The 22,757-nt window shown below is 42.4% G+C and overlaps 1 protein-coding gene across 1 annotated transcript; it reads left to right on the top strand.

Moving 5' to 3' along the window:
* Positions 1-1,442: 1,442 nt before the first annotated feature.
* Positions 1,443-22,757, top strand: LOC149445156 (galectin-1-like). The gene is made up of 6 exons (XM_089654221.1): positions 1,443-1,503; positions 2,847-2,926; positions 6,808-6,979; positions 15,844-15,923; positions 19,946-20,117; positions 22,440-22,757. The coding sequence occupies exons 1-6, from the start codon at positions 1,492-1,494 to the stop codon at positions 22,581-22,583; spliced, it is 660 nt and encodes a 219-aa protein (XP_089510347.1). The 5' UTR covers positions 1,443-1,491; the 3' UTR covers positions 22,584-22,757.

The following is a 22,757-nucleotide window of genomic DNA, read 5'->3' as shown; positions in this document are numbered from 1 at the left end:
ACACCCAGCAAGAATATACCCACCACTTTCCACACCCAGCAAGCCTATAACTATGCCAGCACCCGAAAACCCTATGCCCACCAAGTTAACAAGTTAACTATACCCAAAAAGTTAACAAAAAACAAAAAAACTTAAAAAGGGGCATACTCGATGAACCCCTTGGTCTTTTTTCTGTTGTCATTCATCTTTGTTTTTAAGTTTCTGTTGTGTCTCATATGATGTCATGCATCTCATGTGATGTCAGGGGTCTCATATGATGTAATGCATCTAGGATTGCCACCTCATCCCTTAAAAACCAAACACATATTAATGACACAGGTTCTGTGGCTGATTAAGGTGGTGATTAAAATCACTGAGTGCCTTATCTGCAATAAATCAGCCTTAGAACCTGTGTCATTAATATGTGTTTTGTTTTAAAGGGATAAGGTGGCAACCTTAAATGCGCCTAATGTGATATCAGGGGTCTCATATGATGTCATGTGTCTCATGCTATGTCAGGGGTCTCATATGATGTAATGTGTATCAGGTAATGTAAATTGTTACTTTGTGGTTGATTTACTAAAACTGGAGAACACAAAATCTGGTGCAGCTCTGCATAGAAACCAATCAGTTTTCAGGGTTTTTTTTATCAATGCTTGACCACTTGCCTACCAGGCACTTATACCCCCTTCGTGCCCAGGCCAATTATCAGTTTTCAGCGCTGTCGCACTTTGTATGACAACAGTCATACAACACTGTACCCATATAAAATGTTTATCTTTTTTCACATAAATAGAGCTTTCTTTTGGTTGCACATACTTGCCGCTGGGTGCTATAAACAAAAAAAAGAGCAAAAAAAAAAGTTTTTCTTTGTTTCTATTATAAAAATTTGCAAACAGGTAATTTTTCTCCTTCACTGATGTGTTGATGAGGCTGCACTGATAGGCGGCACTGATGGGCACTGATGAGGTGGCACTGATGAGGTGGCACTGATATGCAACAATGATGGGCACTGATAGACGGCACTGACTGAGGGGACTGCTGGGCAGCACTGATGGGTGGCACTGCTGGGCTGCACTGCTGGGCACTGGTGGGTGGCACTGCTGGGCACAGGTAGGTAGCACTACTGGGCACAGGTGGGTGGCCCTGCTGGGCACAGGTGGGCAGCACTGCTGGGTAGCAATCATCAGGGCAATGATCCAGTAATTTTGCACTCTCCAGTAAATCAACTCTTTTATATTGTAGAAATGACTTTGAGGATAAGTCATCTCTTGCCTCTTTGCTGTTTGTGGTCAGTGGTGACATCCCAGCAGAGGGACGATGGACGACTCATGCTCAGTCACACTGTATCCACATTTCATTCATTCTTTGTAACAAGCAGTTCTGGAACAATTCTCAGTGGAGGGAGCAATGGGCGGGGTGATCGCTCGACTGGTTCCACCACCAGCATACCTCTTATATATGAAGAAGTTGAAGTGCAGCTGTTCACAAGTTCTCTGATAAGGAAGCAGGATGGCAGATGAAGTGAGTAGGAGCATCAGTTGATGCTGCAAAAGCTAAGAAAATGGGTTTTGTAGACAGTGGTGGGTGTAGTGGTGCTGGGTGTGGGCAGTGGTGGTTGGTGTTGTGGTGCTGGGTGTGGGCAGTGGTGGTTGGTGTTGTGGTGCTGGGTGTGGGCAGTAGGTGGTATGGTTCTGTGTGGTCAGTGTATGGTATAATGTTGCTGAGTGTGAGTACTGGTGGGTATAGTGTTGCTGGGTGTCCTACCAGTTATTAATATTATTTAGGGTGTGATGCATGTATTTTGCTATCCTGGCACAGAGCCGGGCCTGCCTTCCTGGGTGTTTTTAGTATTTGGCATATTCTAGTATGGCTCAGACACTCATCGCTTCTACAATTGCTTTAGGTGGCTCATTATTTCCAGGTCTCCCTCATATCTTTTTAGATGTGTGATATATATATATATATATATATATATATATATATATATATATATAAAATTTTAATCAATCATTTTGCTGTGCAGTCAGTGTGGTTATACAAATATAATGGTCCTATCCTGAGATGTGGCATGTGGATCTATCCATTGTGCCAGATCATTAAGCCTGGGTTCACATATGTGTATATCACATGCGATTGGAGTCATACATTTTGTATGGCTCTATTCACACCCGCACCAAAAACATGCAGGACCCTTTTTTTGGATCCCCACTAGAATCTGATCGCATAGGTATTCACATCCATGTGATCCGATTCTGCACATTGCACTGCGTTTTGCAGACTGATTTTGGGGTGTTTTTAACATACACAACCGCAGAGGTTCGCATGAACGGGGTGCAATTCTGATGCAGTGCATCGCACTAAAAACACTGCAAATTCCACACTGCATCAGTGTTAACCAGGGCTCACTCTTTCCATGCAGGATGGAAGCTGAGGGTGGAGAAGGGGTTAGAGTGTATACCCCAGGCAGTTCAGATATTTGATGTACACATGGTGACAAACAAACATGATGACCTGAATTCAATTCATACTGTATGCACCAAGTACATAATTACTAAACCTGAACACTGGGCAAGCCTTGTGCTGGTCAGGCATTGTCTAGCTGCCTGGAATTAGGACTATAACTTGCATAAAGGTCTTGACAGCTGGCATACAGAACATGAACAATAAAGGAAAATATAATATTCCACTCTCGCACGCCAAGGACTTGACAGAGTGCTGGGACCCATAAAAGTTCCCAAATATAGTCTGTATATAGACAGAAGAGATTTCTCATGGTTGCAGTTACTGTACTCAAAGAGGTGTGATATTCATCCCACCTCTCCATTATACAGTGTGTAATAATTATCTTATTTTCTCCCATACAGACTCTTGCCTTGAATGACTTCTTCCTCAGATCTGGTCAGTCTGTGGAGATGACGGGCTTCATTCCAACAGGTTGTAAACAGTAAGTCATGGTTCTAGCCTCGGCTATTAATTATACATATAAGTCTGCTCTGTGTATGAGGGGTGTTCAAAAAGGTTTGCACTTTATGGGAGTTAAAAAATTGTGGCAACTTTGTGAAGAGCCCATATCCATTAATTTTTTCCAAAAGTAGAAGTGTGCTCTGTGAACAGTACATCCTACTGACCCCTCCTCACTGGGAATTTGGCATGTGTGGTTCACATACCTGACATGAGATTGTTTTGCTCAAACATTTGTGCTTTGACATTGTTGGAAAATGTCAAACTGGATAAAACTTGCCTGACTTAAAAGCCATCACATGAAATGGGACAACTAACATACATTCTTTTCTCTTCCTGGACCCTACTAACCTGTATAGCTGCAGGCACTGTGGCGAAATGTAACGCTATCCCTTATCCACTCCCCCCTTTTCTCTTTTCTATCACCCCTCCTCCCCCCTTTTTTTAAATCCCCCCCCCCCACAAAGTTAAATGATGTATTGCTTACACATGCCGTTGGGTATATGTGGAATAACACCCCAAAATAGTGTCCCCAAAATCCAATAAGCACCTTTTAAAGGGCTTTATTTCCTCTAGACTTCCTGACTACCTATCTGTTTTGGAGGCCTTGAAATGCCAGAATAGTACAAACCTACCCCTTGTTATCACAGGGAATGTAAATATCACCTGTGATGGTAATAGGCAGTGACAGGCACTCTTTTCTGAGAAATCTGGGGTCTATTGACTCTGGCATAATCCTGGTATAATGACTCAAAAATATAGCGATGTACCAGTATTGCCACTGGTCCTTGTTTGGAGGGATATATATTATCCAGAAAGCGTGTGGTATGCCCACCATTAGAATATACCACCCTGCATCCACCCACTTCTAATATTGGGCATACCTGAAATTTTTTCATTCAGCCCATGAGCTGAACAAAAAAGCCTAACAGATTCCTCCATTCACACTGATTGATGTGGATGAAGAAATCTCTGCCAAAAAAAGAGAAATATATCCTGAAGCATAGGAGGGATCCACCTCAGGCCATCATGTTCTTACAGTTTTTTTTTAAAGTTACAAATAACATTTCCAGATGTGTACTCTAAACTGTGCTGTGCTATACCCTATTCTAATACTCCACTAATGTGTGGCATCGACGAAAGCAATCCTTGTGGCAGAAAACAGGTTGGAAAGGACAGGAGGGACAAAAAAGCAGGTGTTGCATCTAATTCAGGAATACAGGAAACCAAGTACAGTTTCATCATCTGGTCATTTAAGTCCACCCCTCCCATGTTAAGGTTATAGTTGTGGACACAGAGGGGCTTCTCAACACCAGTTGCTGTGCAAATTTGGACTGTAGTCTGTGTGAATTGAAGACTGCACAAAAACATCACGTTTGTCTGTCCACTTCACTACAAGAAATTAATTATTTCTCAAGCAAACTTCTTTCCAAGTTGGGTATTTACAAACCATTGGGGAAGCCCTGACGACTGGGTCACACAGTACCACATGAGCCAATTCCAAGATCAAAAATGTGTGTAAATAGTGGCATGCTTGTATACAAATTGCCCACATAGAATTGGTACCCCATAAGGAAAAAGGTGACACTATAACAAGTCCCACTATCATGCCACTGCTCCCCATATAGATTGGGCATCCAGGGGGCTCCACATGACTATTTTCCCTTGTAAATTCAAAACCTACATGTATAGCCTGTTGCCCTGACAGAGCTTTATACATCTTTACCCCAGATCTGGCATGCTTGCTGGGGAGAAACTGTTTTGAATTCAAGGCGGCCAGGAAAATTAATGAGGGACTCATCAATGCAGATTTTGTTGGGGCATATATACATCAGCAAATTTCTGGGTAAGGTGACTTTGAGGGGCCGAATTTTGTGGAGCCTATCATATTCAGGGTCAACCCGAGGATGACTGTGTATGGCCATTGAAATTTCTAATTCACATATTCTCATATCTAGGCCTGGCCGTAGCAGCAGAGAACATGTGTATATGATGAATTGGGTCTATGGACCAATATGACTGTGACTCATTCTTTTTAGTAATACCCATGTTGAGGGTTAGGCCACAAAAAATTCTAAACTTGCAAACCGTAATAGGTTTCCATGGAAATTGTCTAGAAAATTTTGAATTCGAGTTGGTGGCAATACATTGTGCATATAAATTGCTTTGGTCTGCAATCATTCCATACAGATCTTCCCTAAAAAACTGCTCCAAAAAATCAACGGGACTAGATAAAATTGCTGTCTTTCCATCTGAATTCTGGGTTGGGCAGTGAATGGGAGAAGTACAGGTGCCACAGAACTTGTGGGCTGCCAATCAGGATTTGCAGGCACATCTGTAAGGACACTATGGGCTCTACAGGCCTGTTTGAATTCTTGGTGGCTTTGGGACACTACGTGTTCTTGCCACCAGACCAGCTTGTACTGAACTTGTGGGACTTGCCACGTCACCAAGTGATACTGCAGGTCTGGTGTGTAAAAGACCAGGATGTACTAGGCTGCTGGTGGTTCACCAAAAAGTAGAGCAGCACTAGCACTCTTATGAGAATCATCATGCAATTCTAACCCCTCAGCAACCCGGGCATGGGGTTGGGTATGCCTGACCTTAGCAGGGACCTCTTCATCATCTGAGTTATCTGTCAGGGTGCCGTTGCTCTGTACAGGTTCATATTCTAAGCCTGATTCTGTCAGTGAGGCTTCCCCTTCGCTCTCATCCGACATACTCAGAATCTTGTAGACCTCATTCACTAGAGTACCTGTCTTTGAACATTTTGGCCCTTAAATTTATAGGTACCTAGTGCAACTGTGGGGGAAAGAGCACCTGGCTGTTGTGACTGCTTGAACCCCTACAAAATGCCTACTCCTGCTAATCTGCAGTTTTGCATGTAATGTATATAGTGACAGTGATCTACTGATACTACACTTGCTGGGGGGAGGGAGCGGAGGGGCTAAACACAGGTGCTGGCAGGTGTCAGGGCCGATCCTGCTAACGCTGTGTTTTTGGAGATGTTATATTGTAGATGCTGGTATAGTTGTGATCTGATCAAAGATCATTCACACTATACTAGCAATGGAAGTTTTATAGTATATTGAGTGTTCCTGACAATCAAAGGGTTAAATGTGGTGGTAATGTAGTGTCAGGCAATCTGATGCGATCTGAAGTCCTCCATGACATTAATACATTGATTAGTAAAACAAAACAATTCTGTTTACAGGTGACATGGTAGTGAAAGGGTTAACTGGGGGCGATCAGGGGTTGAATGTAACCTAGCTATGTTTCTGCTGCTTTTACTTAGATGTTCTCTTCTCTCTGGAAATAAAGGACTCCAGGGGAGAAGATTGCATCATTTCCTGTGATCTGTAAATGCAGGCACACAATGAATTTTGTTCAACCAATCAGCAGGTCCAGGACAAAAATCATTGGTCTGGATCTGGTGACTGATCAGTGCTTTACCAAATCACAGTACAGGCAGGCACATGTGCACCTCTGGCTCGGAAACGTGTGTGCGTGTTCGCAGGGAGTCCACACTGTAGCAGTAAAACTGCTGTAGGGTAAACAGCAACTGGTTAAATCTTACTGCGTGTTATGGATATGCAAATCATATAACATATATCCATATCAGGATCATTTTGGGCATTTTTTGATGTGGATGAGATATTACCAGGACCTCATTTTTGTCTAAAGGTTTTTGAAGCAAACTGTTTGTTTTAAGTCTCCAAAAATATTAGCTGATATACCTTGTGTATGATTTGTTTTTATGAATTATCATTAAAGGTTGCAGAAATAGCACTGAGACTCATGGGAGTACCACTGGTGAATTACTGAAGTACTATATCTGAGCAAAATTGCTGTTTGTCTTGCTAGGTTTTCCATAAACATGGGAATAGATCAGAAGAATTTAGTGCTACACTTTAATCCTCGATTTGATGCAAATGGAGACAAGCAAAAGATCATCTTGAACTCTAAGCAGGACAGCGTCTGGGGAGCAGAGAAGAGGGAAAGCTTCTTCCCCTTTGAGGACGGGTCAGACATCAAGGTACGTCTAAGTTGGGAGGGCAGGACCAATGTTGGATGGGGTAAAGTGACAACACTGCTCATATTGGACACATGATATCAATCTCCGAAAGATGCAGCAAGCGGTCAGCGATGGCTTAATGTGTCTGCATGTATTCGCTATAATGGTTGCTCATTCCATGAAAGATGAGATCCTTCCATTTAGAAAGATCCAATGGATTGCATCATACTGCCATTGTATGCTATGATATACTGCCCAGCAAATGGTTACTGTTGGTCAGATCACTGGTTGTCAGAACTGTCATTTCTATTTTGTGTATGCTTGAGTTATTGAAAATCTTATGCTTGTAAGATAAGAGGGAATAAGGATCAGGAAATCCAATATGGTGGGAGGGCTGGCCAGGAACTGAAGCTCATCAGCATAATGTTACAACTTTTATGGAGGGACCAGTGTGTGTGATGGAGGAAAGGATACAGAGGTTATACCAATATGGGTTCCAGGGTGGAATACAGGGAAAGGATCAATGTGAGTGCTGGGAAAGGGATACAAGGAAGGGTCCAATGTGTGTACTAGGGAGAGGAATACGGGAAATGGATATTACTGCTGATGAGTGCTCTGTTCATCTAAATTAATCTCTGGGGGGGGGAGGGCTTGGTGATAAAGCCAAAAAAACCTTTATTGCCTACATGCTTTCCTTGCATTAAGGTAAACAAAATTCACTTCTCTACCCCCTCTGTGTGGAAGGGAAAAGAGGGGAGAATATAACCAGCACTGTTCACAGCTGCATCCCTTCCCTTATCTTTCTTTTTACACAGTACTTGAGCAGCAGCAGGACCCATTGGCTCTTGATGCTATCAATCAAATGTAGGGAGGAGGGGGGCGCACTAAGTCCCGCTGTGGAAGTCTATGGAGTGTGGCTCCATAGACTCACAGCTTGGGAACGAGAATACACTGTGTGCCTCTATAGCAAATGACTTGCTCTGGGCACACAAAGGAACCAGTAGTGTCGCCAAGGAACCAAAGAGGGTTGGGAGTGCTCTGCAGTATCACTGCACAGAGCAGGTCAGTATGACCTGGTGTTTAAAAAAAAAAAGTTTGACTTTAGTAACAGATATGGGGTAGAACAAGAAATAACTGACCCAGAATAATTTGTATTCTCATTTTACCCCAAATCAGTCATGGTAGATGGGACCCCTGTCAAGGACACACATGAATTGGAGCTGTGGCTGGGACGATGGCAATTGGGGTCCTTGTCAGGAGAGATGTGTATATGGGACCCTGGGATTGCTTAAGTACAGAAAGGTGCAAGAATTGGATATTTTGCAGATATAGTATGTTCATGGTGATCTGCAGATAATGGACAAAGACAGTATTATTGAAAATAACAACTGAGAGGCATAACAATCCCATAGTTATACACACATCAAATGTTAAGCCCTACTGCCTAAGATTCTGTCAAATTTCAGAGACTTAATGCACAGTCCAGTCACGGCACTCCTGCGCAGCTGGCATGGTATACAACAGCCTTTCTCCTCCTTTTTGCCCTAGAGGAACCCTTATAAATTTTCATGTCTTTGGGAACACCTTCTAAAATCAATTAATTGGTGGCTAGTAGTAAGAATGCCACTGGTGGTCCAACTGCCACTCTTGCATGCAGCGAAAGATCATTGGTGTCATAAAGCTGGCCCTGCCAAGTTGTGTTGGGACCCAAAAACAGCAGGGACCCTCAAATGGGAGGTTAATCAGCCACAGCTCAAGGAACCCTAGGGTAGACATGTGTATAATGAAGAAATGGTTTTGATCTGTTACATTTCTCTTAAAAATGTGTTTTTCATTTCGACCAAATTTGGAAATGTTGAATCAAATTTTATTCTTTTTGAAATCTGAATTTCACATTTAACATAGTTATATTCTATTTTTTTCTATTAGAATATAATCATCTTTCAAATTTTGAAGAAAATAAATTAGAATCAATTTTTGTATTCTGTTTTTTTTTAAACTTTCCTATATTTTGTTTTACTCTATTCTATTTTTTAATTCAATTTCATTTTTTAATTTTGGCTAAGTTCTGTAATTTCTGATTCATTACTATTGTAATTTGGAAATTCGGATATGAATTTTAAAATGATGAAAAATTAGTCTGAATTTCATTTTGGAATAAAATGGACTGCACATGTCTTGCCTGGGTGAGGCTGATTGGCATACCAGGATTCGACTGGCCAACAGCTATCGATCTCCTGAGAGCTCCAGCCATTGTTCTGTGTAACAGATATTGTCTAGAGACCCTGTCACTAAAACATTGCTGCGCAGAAGCACTATGTGACGGGAATGACTTTTGGGGGTGGGGGGACCTCTGTGTCAGCTTCTGTTACCCCCATTATGTTTATCCCACCCTCTGCCTGTTTAGGGGTACAGGGTGTGAATGTCCGAGTATTGTGTATTGGTGTGTGGTCCTTTGTCCCTGCCATGTGGTTGCCTATTGTACCGCCATGTGGTTATTCCTTTGTCTCGGCCACATGGCTGTCTATTGTCCTTGCCAAGTGCTATCCCATTGTTCTGTGTCTTGGTTGGATGGGGAGGGGTGATGATGTGTTTCCTGCCTATACTGTAGCCCTTCCCACTGATGGGACGGGCTGATGATGTGTTTCCTGTTCCTGATTGTGTTTCCCCTCCCTGTGTATATAACTTGTGTTTTGTGTAGAAATAAAAGAGTTGGCTTCCTGTTTTAAGAAGAGCTGGGTGCTGTCTATTCCTGAGGGATTTCCAGGGTGTGGTCCGTGGATTTTGTGTTCGGACAGGGAAGCTGCAGTATAACAGAAGATACCCAAGAGTGGTCGGGTTTCGGTTCCGTTACACACATCCTTTACATTTTTTACTTTCAACTAACAATTTTCTACAACACATAAATAATACATAAGATAAGATACATGCGCATATCATCTTATAGAATTATTTTTGCTGAAATGTATGGTTTGCTGGTAAAATCTTTCTCTATGGCCAACACTCTGACTTTTTTCTATAGTCCAGCAAGCTGACACTGTGCTGCCTCTTTTCTTACAGGTTTGCTTCAAATTTGAGAAAGACAAGATCACCATACAATTATCTGACGGAACATCTTTCTCATTTCCAGTCCGCTTTCCCATAACGCAAATCTCATACTTGGCCGTGCGAGGCTTCCGGCTCATGGGCCATACGATTAAATGAAGAATCCTGTAGTCAAGCAGCTGTCTATATCATATGTCCATATCCAGGCTCTGTGAAATGGCCATAGTGGATGAAGAAAAAGGTTTATCCTGTTTTGTAACCCCTTCCCTCCAGTCTGCATCCTTGCTACTTATGTAGCCATACACTGTACTTTGCTCAGTTCATCTATTCAAAATAAATTTCATCCAATCTTCAAATAAAATCCAATAAACTCTATTGTGTCTGATCAAACCAATAATTTTATTTGGCGCTAAGCTGACTTTGGATTGATTGCTGTGGTTGATGGCAAATCACTGCCTGCTGGATGGTGCCTTCCTGCTTGAGGTTTGCTACATTACTTTTAACAGAGGGTACTAATGCTACATTTTCTGCCTGCATTGTCTGATTTTTTTTTTTTATTTCAAGTAAAACAATATAAATATTTCTGATCTTATCAATAGATTAGGGTAGAAGTAAATACCTAGTAAGATTAGTGGTAAAGAACATGCTTGAGGGGTTGTCTCACTCTCCTATTCTTGTTTCACTAGGTCAATCCATTCCCAGGGTCATCCATTCATACACCAATTCAAAGGGTGGAAACCCTGTGTGAGGCCTGAAGCACCTTGTGTATGGCAAACAGGAATGCTGGCAATATGGCACTCCCAATCTTTGTCATTTTGTTTTATACCATCCACTTAGGCATGACTTTTTTAGGGTTTGTTGATGTGTTCAACCAGGCCGTCCATCTGAGGATGATAGAATGATGTGCTCAACTACCTAATATGAAATCTAAACCAGTTCTAGTAAACTTGTGAAATTAAGGTATAATTCAGGGCATTGTGTGGCATAATTAAGGATCAGCAATATGTGTTGGTAACATCAGTTGGATTTTTACCAATGGGCCTACCAAATTCATTATTCTAGGTTCAAACTGAAGTTCAAGTGGTATGGGACCCATGAAGCTGTGAAAATGTGATCCTAGGGTGGTTATCTGGCAGGTGGGACACCATAATCCCCCCTTCACCAAACTTTACATTTGGCAGAATGCAGTCAGGCAAGTACGGTTTTCCTAGCAAGCGCCAAACCCAGACATGTCTATCAGATTGTCAAAAAGAGAAGTGTGATTTGTCACTCCAGAGAACACATCTCCACTGCTCTAGAGTCCAGTGGTGGCGCGCTTTACACCACGGAGTCTGATGTTTTGCACTTGGCGATGTAAGGCTTGGATGCAGCTCGGCCATGGAATCCCATTCCATGAAGCTAGCTATGCACTGTTGTACTAATCTGGAGGCCACATGAATTTTGGAGGTCTTTAGCTATTGACTCTGCAAACAGTTGGCAACATCTGCATACTGTGCACTTCAGCATGCACTGACCCTGCTTTGCCATTTTTTTTGTTGCTGAAATGCTTCTATTCCGTTTATAATACCACTAACAGTTGACTGTGGAATATTTAGTAGCAAGGAAATTTCACAGATGGACTTATTTCACAGGTGGCAACCTATCCTGGTACCACACTTGAATTCACTGAGCTCCTGAGAGTGACCTATTCTTTCACAAATGTTTATAGTGGCAGTCTACATGCTTAGGTGCCACCTATGGCCATAGGTGATTGTAACACCTGAGTGACAATAATGCACTAGCAATCTTTTCACTTTAGGTTGGGGAAGCAGACGCTTCATCATACTCAATACTGCATACATCATCATCTGGGATATTTACAATAATGCCCTTGAAATGTTGGTCTGTTCTACATGTCTGGCCTCCTTCTTCCAGAATCTGGGAAAGTTGTGTCCCACTATCACAGGATATACCAGTTTTCTTACCAGCTCAACCTCATATTAACCAGTTAACGACCACCGTATAGTAGATATACTCCTACAGGGCTGCACTGTGTGCAGGATCACATGTGTATATATGTCATTCTGAATTTTCCGGGTAGGGCATGAGCGGGGCCCTGAGTGTCAGTAACCGGATCCCGGTTAGTGATTACCCACCATCGTTCGGTGATCACCGACAGGGAGGAGGGCTGCATTGTTTACCAACAGCCCTCCTCCCTGTCGGTTGGGCACACTGCTATGGATGGCTGAGAAGAGCCATCCAGAGCAGTGTGCTTACAGTGCAGTGCTTTTTTTTTTTTTTTTTTTTTAAACCCTGATCACTGTATTGGTGTTACTAGGATGTCAGTTCCCCTTAGTGTCCAAATGCCCACCGCAGTACCACTATAAGGGAAAATTGTAATTAGGTGCTAGCTGCCCTGTTAGTGAAGTCCCCCTTTTAGTACTGCACTGGGTGGGGCTTGTGCTCACAACAGTGTTTGGTGGAGCCCAGGAGAGATGGGGTATGGGAGAAAACACCTCGGGGTTACTGAGATGTAATCGCCTGTGGTATTCATCTAAAGGGTCAAAATAAAAATAGAAAAAAACCTGCATTTTTAGTACTCTATAAAAACAACTATAAATAAATAAATCAGTGAAATAAGTCAAACAGGAAAGCAGCTGCCACCCAACAGTGCATTCACTCCACAGTGTTAATAAATCTAAACCAAATACAAATATATTAAAGGGTCATGTTTCTTTTGTGTCTCATATGATGTCATGCGTCTCACGTGATGTAATGCATCTAGGATTGCCACCTCATCCCTTTAAAAGCAAATACATATTAATGACACAGGTTCTGTGGCTGATTAAGGTGGTAATTAAACTCGCTGATTGCCTTATCTGCAATAAATCAGCCTCAGAACCTGTGTCATTAATATGTGTTCAGTTTTAAAGGGATGAGGTGGCAACCCTAAATGAGTCTAATGTGATGTTAGGGGTCCCATATGATGTCATGTGTCTTATGTGATGTCAGGGGTTTCATGTGATGTAGTGTGTTACAAGTAATGTAAATTGTTACTTTGTGGTTGATTTACTCTAGGTTCACAACTAAGTGTTTTCTGCAGCGTATTGCAGAAACGCATTACAGTCCATTTAACATGATTTCCAATGGGGCAGGTTCACATCTCCACATTTTCACCCAGTGCGTTTTTTGGAAAGGGTCAGGGACTTTTTTTTTAATGCAAAATGTTTTTGGTTCTATAGACTTGGGAATGCTGCAGAAAAGCATGCATTGCATTTTTGCTGAGTTTTTGATGTGTTTTTGCCTTGTTTTTGATGAGTTTTGCTTTTACAATCTGCATAGCAACAAAAAAGAAAATGCATAAAAAATGCTGCAAACACAGAAAAAATAATGCAGAAATGCATCAAACGCAACCTGCATAGGTGTGAACCTAGACTCAACTGGAGAACACAGTCTGGGACAGCTTTGCATAGAAACCAATCAGCTTCCAGTTTTTTTTTTGTTTTTTTTATACCAATGCTTACTTGAAGAAGCTGAAGTTAGAAGCTGATTGGCTACCATGCACAGCTGCACCAGATTTGCACTCTCTAGTAAATCAACCCCTTTATGTTGTAGAAATGAATTTGAGGATAAATCACCTTTTGCCCCTTTGCTGTTTGTGGTCAGTGGTGACATCCCAGCAAAGGGACGATAGACGACCCATGCTCAGTCACACTGTATCCACATTTCATTCATTCTCTGTGATGAGAGGTTCTGGAACAATCCTCAGTCCAGGGAACACTGGGCGGGGTGATCCTTCATTCCCAACTGGTTCCACCCTCAGCAGACCTCATATATATGAAGAAGCAGAAGTATAGCTGTTCACAAGTTCTCTGATAAGGAAGCAAGATGGCAGATGAAGTGAGTAGGAATGGCTGCTGTGAAAGCTGAGCAAATGGGTAGGCAGTGTATATATGTAGGCAGTGGTGGGTGTAGTGTTGCTTGGTGTGGGCAGTGAATATATATATATATAATTATTATATACATTAAGGCATTACTCTGCTACACAAAGGATCTGACAAAGTGCTGTGACCCACAAAAAAAATCCCAAATTTTGTCTGATTAGAGTAGCTGCAACCATGAGGTGTCTCTTCTGTCTATATACAGGGTGTAATAGTCCACCCCCCCCCTCTCCTTTATACAGGGTGTAATAGTCCATCCCCCCCTCCGTTTCCATTATGCAGGGTGTTCTAGTTCACCCCCCCCCTCTCCATTATGCAGTGTGCAATAGTTGGCAACTGGTTAATTGAACAAGCTGAAGTTAGAAGCTGGCTACCATGCACAGCTGCACCAGATTTTGCACTCTCCAGTAATTCAACCCCTTTATGTTGTAGAAATGACTTTGAAGATAAGTCATCTCTTGCTCCTTTTGCTGTTTGTGGTCAGTGGTGACATCCCAGCAGAGGGATGATGGACGACTCGTGCTCAGTCACACAGTATCCACATTTCATTCATTCTTTGTAATAAGCGGTTCTGGAACAATTCTCAGTCCAGAGAGCAATGGGTGGGGTGATCGCTCTACTGGTTCCACCACCAGCATACCTCTTATATATGAAGTACTATAGAAGTGCAGCTGTTCACAAGTTCTCTGATAAGAAAGCAGGATGGCAGATGATGTGGGTAGGAGCATAAGATGATGCTGCAAAAGCTAAGAAAATTGGGTTTTGTAGGCAGTGGTGGGTGTGGGCACTGGTGATTGGTATAGTGGTGCTGGGTGTGGGCAGTGGTGGTTAGTATAGTTCTAGAGGGTGTGGGCAGTAGGTGGTATGGTTCTGTGTGGTGTGGGCAGTGTATGGTATATTGTTGCTGTGTGGGTACTGGTGGGTATAGTGTTGCTGGGTTTCCTACTAGCTATTCAGATTTAGGGTGTGATGCATGTATTTTGCTATCCTGGTACAGACTTGGACCTACCTTCCTGGGTGTTTTTAGCATTTGGTATATTCTAGTATGGCTCACACTCCTTGCTTCTACAATTGCTTTTGGTGGCTCATTATTTCCAGGTCTTCCTCATATCTTTTTAGATTATAGATATAGATTGTATTTATTTTTTTATCAATCATTTTGTTGTGCAGTCAGTGTGGTTATACAAATATAATGGTACTATCCTGAGATGTGGCATGTGGATCTATCAATTGTGCCGGATCATTAAGCCTGGGTTCAGATATGTGCGGTATATCACATGCGATTGGTGCCATACACTTTGTATGGCTCTATTCGCACCTGCACCAAAAACGTGCAGGACTTTTTTTGGGTCCCCACTAGAATCGGATCACATAGGTATGAATGGGGTGCAATTCTGATGTGGTGCAGAATTCACACTGAAAACACTGCAATTTCCACACTGCATCAGTGTTAATCAGGGCTCACTCTTTCCATGCAGGATGGAAGCTGGGAGTGGCAAAGGGGGGTAGAGTGGATACCCCAGACAGTTTGGATATTTGATGTACACATGGTGACAAACATACATGGAGACCTGAATTCAATTCATACTGTATGCACCAAGTACATAATTACTAAACCTTAACAATGGACAAGCCTTGTGCTGGTCAGGCATTGTCTAGGTGCCTGGCGCTAGGACTCTAACTTGCATTAAGTTCTGGACAGCTGACATACAGAACATGAACAATAAAGGAAAATATAAAAGTCCACTGTGCCACGCCAAGGACCTGACAGAGTGCTGGGACCCATAAAAGATCCCAAATATAGTCTGTATATAAACAGAAGAGACCTCTCATGGTTGCATTTACTGTAATCAGAGGTGTGATATTCATCCCACCTCTCCATAATACCATGTAATAATTATCTCCTTTTCTCCCATACAGACTCTTGCCTTTAATAACTTCATCCTCAAATCTGGTCAGAGTGTGGAGGTGATGGGCTTCATTCCAAATGGCTGTAAACAGTAAGTCCTGGTTCTTTTTTTTTTTTTTTTTTTAACCCCCCCCCCACACACAAAGTTAAATGATGTATTGCTTACACATGCCATTGGGTATATATGGAATAATACCCCAGAATAGTGTCTCCAAAATCCAATAAGCACCTTCAGGCTTTTAAAGGGCTTTATTTCCTCTACACTTCCAAACTACCTATCAGTTTTGGAGGCCCTGAAATGCCAGAATAGTGCAAACCTACCCCTTATCACAAGGAATGTAAAGATCACCTGTGATAATAGGCAGTTACAGGCACTCTTTTCTGAGAAATCTGGGGTCTATTGACGTTGGCATAATCCTGGTATAATGACTCAAAAGTATAGTGATGTACCAGTATTGTCACTGGTCCTTGTTGGGAGGGATATATATTATCTATAAAGTGCGTGGAATGCCCACCATTAGAATATACCACCCTGCATCCACCCACTTCTAATGTTGGGCATACCTGAAATGTTTTCATTCAGTCCATGGGCTGAACAAAAAGCCTAACCGATTCCTCCATTCACACCGATTGATGTGGATGAAGAAATATCTGCCAAAAAAAGAGATCTATTCTGAAGCATAAGAGGGATCCACCTCAAGCTGTCATGTTAGTTTTTTTTTTTCTTTAAAGTTACAAATAAACTTTCCAGATGTGTACTCCAAACTGTGCTGTGCTATACCCTATTCTAATACTCCTAGTGTGTGGCAGCGATGAAAGCAATCCTTGAGGCAGAAAACCGGTTGGAAAGGACAGGAGGGACAAAAAAGCAGGCATGGCATCTAATTCAGTAATACAGGAAACCAAGTACAGTTTCATCATCTGGTCATTTAAGTCCACCCCTCTCATGGTAAGGTTATAGTTGTGGACACAGAGGGGCTTCTCAACACTGTACTGTAGTCTGTGTGAATGGAAGACTGCCCAAAAACATCACGTTTGTCTGTCAACTTCACTATGAGCAATTCATTAATTCTCAAGCAGGCTTTCTCCCTCTTTCCAAGCTGGGTATTTACAAACCATTGGGGAAGCCCTGATGACTGGGTCACACAGTGCCACATGAGCCAATTCCAAGATCAAAAATATGTCTAAATAGTGGCATGCTTGTATAAAAATTGTCCACATAGAAGTGGTACCTCATAAGGAAAGGTGATACTAGAACAAGTCCCACTACCATGCCACTGCTCCCCATATAGATTGGGCATCCAGGGGGCTCCATGTGACTATTTTCCCTTCTAAATCCAAAATTACATGTATAGCCTGTTGCCCTCACAGAGCTTTATACATCTTGACCCCAGATCTGGCACACTTGCTGGGTTGAAACTGTTTTGAATGCGAGGCAGCCGGGAAAATTAATGAGTGACTCATCAATGCAGATATTTTGTTGGGGTGTATATTGTAACGGAACCGGAACCCAGACCGCACTGAGTTTTTCCGTTATAGCACAACTTCCCCTGTCCGAACACCATCCATGGACCACACCCTTGAAATCCCTCAGGAAAATAGACAATACCCAGCTCTTACTAAAACAGGAAGCCAACTACCTTTATTTTACACAAACATGTTTTATACAGAGGGCGGGGAAACACAACCAGGAACAGGAAATACATCATCAGCCCACCCTCTCAGTGGGAAGGGCTACAGTATAGGCAGGAAACACCTCATCACCCCTCCCCATCCAACCAGACACAGAACAATGGGATGCAACCATGTGGCAAAGGACATTGACCAACCCCCACACCAATACACAAACAATACATCCCATAATAGTTGGCTGGACAGGAAGACACAGCACCTTGGGGGGGAGCACATGGCAAACAGACAATGGACAGCCATGTGGCCTAGACAAAGGAACACACTATACACAGGACTCAGACATTCACATACACACCCTGTAACCGTTAACAGGCACAGGGTGGGTTAAACATAATGATTTGGGGAGATGATACAGGGGTCCCCCCCCAAAAGTCGCTCCCGTCACATATATATACATCAGCAAATTTCTGGTTAAAGTGATTTTGAGGGGCCGAATTTTGTGGAGCCCATCATATTCAAGGTCACCCCGAGGACGACTGCATATTACCCTTCAAATTCCTAATTAATATATTCTCATATCTATGCCTGGCCATGTCAGCAGAGAACATGGATATATGATGAATTGGGTCTATGGACCAATCTGACCGTGACTCATTCTTTTTAGCAATAACCATGTTGAGGGTTAGGCCTCAAAAAATTCTAAACTTGCAAACCGTAATAGGTTTCCATGGAAATTGTTTAGTAAGGTTTAAATTAAAGATGGTGGCAATAAATTTTTGCATATAAATTGCTTTGGTCTGCGATCATTCCATACAGATCTTCCCCGAAAAACTGCTCCAAAAAATCAACGGGACTAGATAAAATGGCTCTTTCCACCATTCTAGGTTGGTCTATGAATGGGAGAAGTACAGTTGCCACAGAACTTGTGGGCTGCCAATCAGGATTTGCAGGCACATCTGTAAAGACCCTATGGGGTCTACAGGCCTGTTTGAATTCTTGGTGGCTGTGGGACACTACTTGTTCTAGCCACCACACCAGCTTGTACTGCACTTGTGGGACTTGCCACGTCACCAAGTGATACTGCAGGTCTGGTGTGTAAAAGACCAGGATGTACTAGGCTCCTGGTGGTTCACCAAAAAGTAGAGCAACACTAGCACTCATTAGAGAATCATGCAATTCTAACACCTCAGCAACCTGGGCATGGGGTTGGGTACGCCTGACCTTAGCAGGGACCTCTTCATCTGAGCTATCTGTCAGGGTGCCGTTGCTCTGTACAGGTTCATATTCTAAGCCTGATTCTGTCAGTGAGGCTTCCCCTTCGCTCTCATCCGATATACGTGGAATCATGTAGGCCTCTTTCACTAGAGTACCTGTCTTTAAACATTTTGGCCACTAAATTTTATAGGTACCTAGTGCAACTGTGAAGAAAGAGCACCTGGCTGTGGGCACTGCTTGAACCGCTACAAAATGCCTGCTCCTGCTACACTGCAGTTTGGCATGTAATGTATGAAGTGCTAGTGATCTACTGACACTGCGCTTGCTGGGGGAGGGAGCGGAGGGGATAAATGCAGGTGCTGGCAGGTGTCAGGGCTGATCCTGCTAATACTGGTTTTGGGGGTGCTATAATGTGGATGCTGGTATAGTTGTGATCTGATCAAAGTTCATTCCCACTATACTTGCAATGGAAGTTTTATAGTGTCTTGAGTGTTCCTGGCAATCAAAGGGTTAAATGTGGTGGTAATGTAGTGTCAGACAATCTGATGTCATCCCTGACACTAATAGTGATCAGTAAAACAATTCTGTACACTGGTGACATGGTAGTGAAAGGGTTAACTGGGGGCGATCAGGGGTTGAATGTAACCTAGCTATGTTTGTGCTGCTTTTACTCAGATGTTCTCTTATCTGGAAATAAAGGGCTCCAGGGGAGAAGATTGCATCATTTCCTGTGATCTGTAAATGCAGGCACAGGATGAATTTTGTCCAACCAATCAGCAGGTCCAGGACAAGAATCATTGGTCTGGATCTGGTGACTGATCAGTGCTGTACCAAATCACAGTACAGGCAGGCACACGTGCACCTCTGGCTTGGAAGTGTGTGTGTGTGTGTGTGTGTGTGTGTGTGTTCGCAGGGGGTCCACACTGTAGCAGTGACCCTGCTGTAGGGTAAACAGCAACTGGTTAAATCTTACTGCTTGTTATGGATATGCAAATTATATAGCATATTCTTATCCGGGATCATTTTGGCCATTTTTTTTTTTTATATGGATGTGATCTTACCAGGACCTCATTTTTTGTCTAAAGGTTTTTGAAGCAAACTGTTGGTTTTTAAGACTGCAAAAATATTAGCTGATATACCTTGTGTATGATTTGTTTTTATGAATTATCATTAAAGGTGGCAGAAATGGCTCTGAGACTCATGGGAGTACCACTGGTGAATGACTGAAGTACTATCTCTGAGCAGAATTGCTGTTTGTCTTGCTAGGTTTTCCATAAGCATGGGAATAGATGAGAAGAATTTAGTGCTACACTTTAATCCTCGATTTGATGCCGATGGAGACAAGAAAAAGATCATCTTGAACTCTAAGCGGGACAGCGTCTGGGGAGCAGAGAAGAGGGAAAGCTTCTTCCCCTTTGAGGATGGCACAGACATCAAGGTACGTCTAAGCTGGGAGGGGCAGGACCAATGTTGGATCGGGTAAAGTGGCAACACTGCTCATATTGGACACATGATATCAATCTCTGAAAGATGCAGAAAGCGGTCAGCGATGGCTTAGTGTGTCTTCGCTATAATGATTGCTCTTTCCATGAAAGATGAGATCTTTCCATTTAGAAAGATCCAATGGATTGCATCATGCTGCCATTGTGTGCTATGATGATGTACTGCCGAAAGAATGGTTGCTGTTGGTCAGATCACTGGTTGTCTGAACTGTCATTTCTATTTTGTGTATGCTTGTGTTATTGAAAATCTTATGCTTGTAAGATGAGAGGGAATAGGGATCAGGAAATCCAATATGGTGGGGGGGCTGGCCAGGAACTGAAGCTCTTCAGCACAATGCTCCAACTTTTATGGAGGGACCAGTGTGTGTGATGGAGGAAAGGATACAGAGGTTATACCAATATGGGTTCCAGGGTGGAATACAGGGAAAGGATCAATGTGAGTGCTGGGAAAGGGATACAAGGAAGGGTCCAATGTGTGTACTAGGGGGAGGAATATGGGAAATGGATATTACTGCTGATGAATGCTGTTCATCTAAATTAATCTCTGGGGGAAGGGCTTGGTGATGAAGCTAAAAAATGTTTATTGCCTAAATGTTTTCCTTGCATTAAGGCAAAAAAATTAATTTCTGCCCCCCGTGTGAAAAGGAAAAGGGGGGAGAATAGATCCAGCACTGTGCACAGCTGCATCCCTTCTCCCCTCTTTTTACACAGCATTTGAGCAGCAGCAGGACCCATTGGCTCCTGCTGCTAGCAATCAAATGCAGTGAGTAGGAAGTGAGGGGTGGGGGGGCCCACTAAGTCCCGCTATGTAAATCTTTGGTGTGGCTCCATAGACTCACAGCTAGGGAGCAAGCAGACACTGTGCCTCCACAGCAAACGGCTTGCTCTAGGCACACAAAGGAACCAGGAGTGTCGCCAAGGAGCTAGAGGGTTGGGGGTGCACTGCAGTATCACTGCGCAGAGCAGGTCAGCATGACCTAGTGTTTAAAAAATAAATACATTTTGCTTTAGTAACAAATATGGGGCAGAACAAGAGGACTGACCCAGAGTAATTTGTATTCTTATTTTACCCCAAGTCAATCATGGTAGATGGGACCCTTGTTAAGGATGCACATGAGTGGAGCCCTGGCTGGGACAATGGCAAATGGGGCCCTTCTCAGGACAGATGTGTATTGGGGGTTCTGGGATTGCGTCATTATAGAAAGGTGCAAGAATTGGATATTTTGCAGATATGGTTTGTTCATGGTGATCTGCAGATAATGGACAGACAGTATTATTGAAAACAACTGAGGCATAACATTCCCATTGTTATACACATCAAATGTTAAGGCCTTCTCCATAGGATTCTGTCACATTCCAGAGGCTCAATGCACAGTCCAGTCACCGCACTCCTGCACAGTTCTCACCTTTTTAGGCATGTAGTGTAGGCCCTATGCAGCTGGCATGGCATACAACAGCCTTTCTCCTTTTTTTGCCCTAGAGGAAACCTTTTAAATTTTCAGGTCTTTGGGAACACCTAAAATCTATTCATTGGTGACCAGTAGTAAGAATGCCACTGGTGATCCAAATGCCACTCTTGCATGCAGAGAAAGATCATTGGTGTCATAAAGCTGGCCCTGCCAAGTGGTGTTGGGACCCAAAAACAGTTATATTCTATTTTTTCTATTAGAATATAATCTTTCTAATTTTGAAGAAAATTAGAATTAAATTTTCTATTCTGTTCTAATTTTTTTTTTTTAACTTTGTTCTATATTTTGTTTTACTTATATTTTTTTATTCAATTTTAATTTTGGCTAAGTTTTTTTTTTTTTTTTTTTTTTTTTTTTTCTGATTCATTACTATTGTATTTTAAAAATTCAGATTCAAATAATGAAAAATTAGTCTAAATTTCATTTCGGAATGAAATGAACCACAAATGTCTAGCCTAGAGTTCTGTGGAGCCCTGGGTGAGGCTGGTTGGTATACTAGGACTTGAGTGGCCAACAGCTATTGATCTCCTGAGAACTCCAGCCATTGTTCTGTGTAACAGATACTGCCTAGAGACCCTGTCACACAGAGCAGAAGCACATGCTTCCAATTTTTTACTTTTCCATTAACAGTTTTCTACAACACATAAAGAATACATAAGATAAGCGACATGCGCATATCATCTTAGACTTTACCAGCAAACCATAAATTGCAGCAAAAATTCTATATGGCCAACATTCTGACTTTTTATAGTCCAGCAAGCTGACACTGTGCTGCCTCTCTTTTTACAGGTTTGCTTCAAGTTTGAGCAAGACAAGATCACCATAAAACTATCTGACGGAAAGTCTTTCTCATTTCCAGTCCGCTTTCCCATATTGCGAATCTCCTACTTGGCCGTGCAAGGCTTCCAGGTCATGGCCCATACCATTAAATGAAGAATCCTGTATTCAAGCAGCTGTCTATATCAAATGTCCATATCCAGGCTCTGTGAAACGGTCATAGTGGATGAAGAAAAATGTGTATCCTGTTTTGTAACCCTTGTACTTTGCTCAGTTCATTTATTCAAAATAAATTTCATCCAATCTTCAAATAAAATCCAATGAGCTCTA

This window comes from Staurois parvus, unplaced genomic scaffold (assembly GCF_062004578.1).
Source record: "Staurois parvus isolate SC_StPar_1 unplaced genomic scaffold, SC_StPar_1.0 ptg000746l, whole genome shotgun sequence".
Classification (NCBI taxonomy): Eukaryota; Metazoa; Chordata; class Amphibia; order Anura; family Ranidae; genus Staurois; species Staurois parvus.
The sequence above is the reverse complement of the archived record's forward strand: the minus strand, read 5'-3'. Positions and strand labels throughout refer to the sequence as shown.

Coding starts and splice junctions, on each gene's coding strand:
- LOC149445156 (XM_089654221.1), top strand. Junction 2,927..6,807: donor ATTCCAACAGGTTGTAAACA/GTAAGTCATGGT, acceptor TTGTCTTGCTAG/GTTTTCCATAAACATGGGAA. Junction 20,118..22,439: donor AGGATGGCACAGACATCAAG/GTACGTCTAAGC, acceptor CTCTTTTTACAG/GTTTGCTTCAAGTTTGAGCA.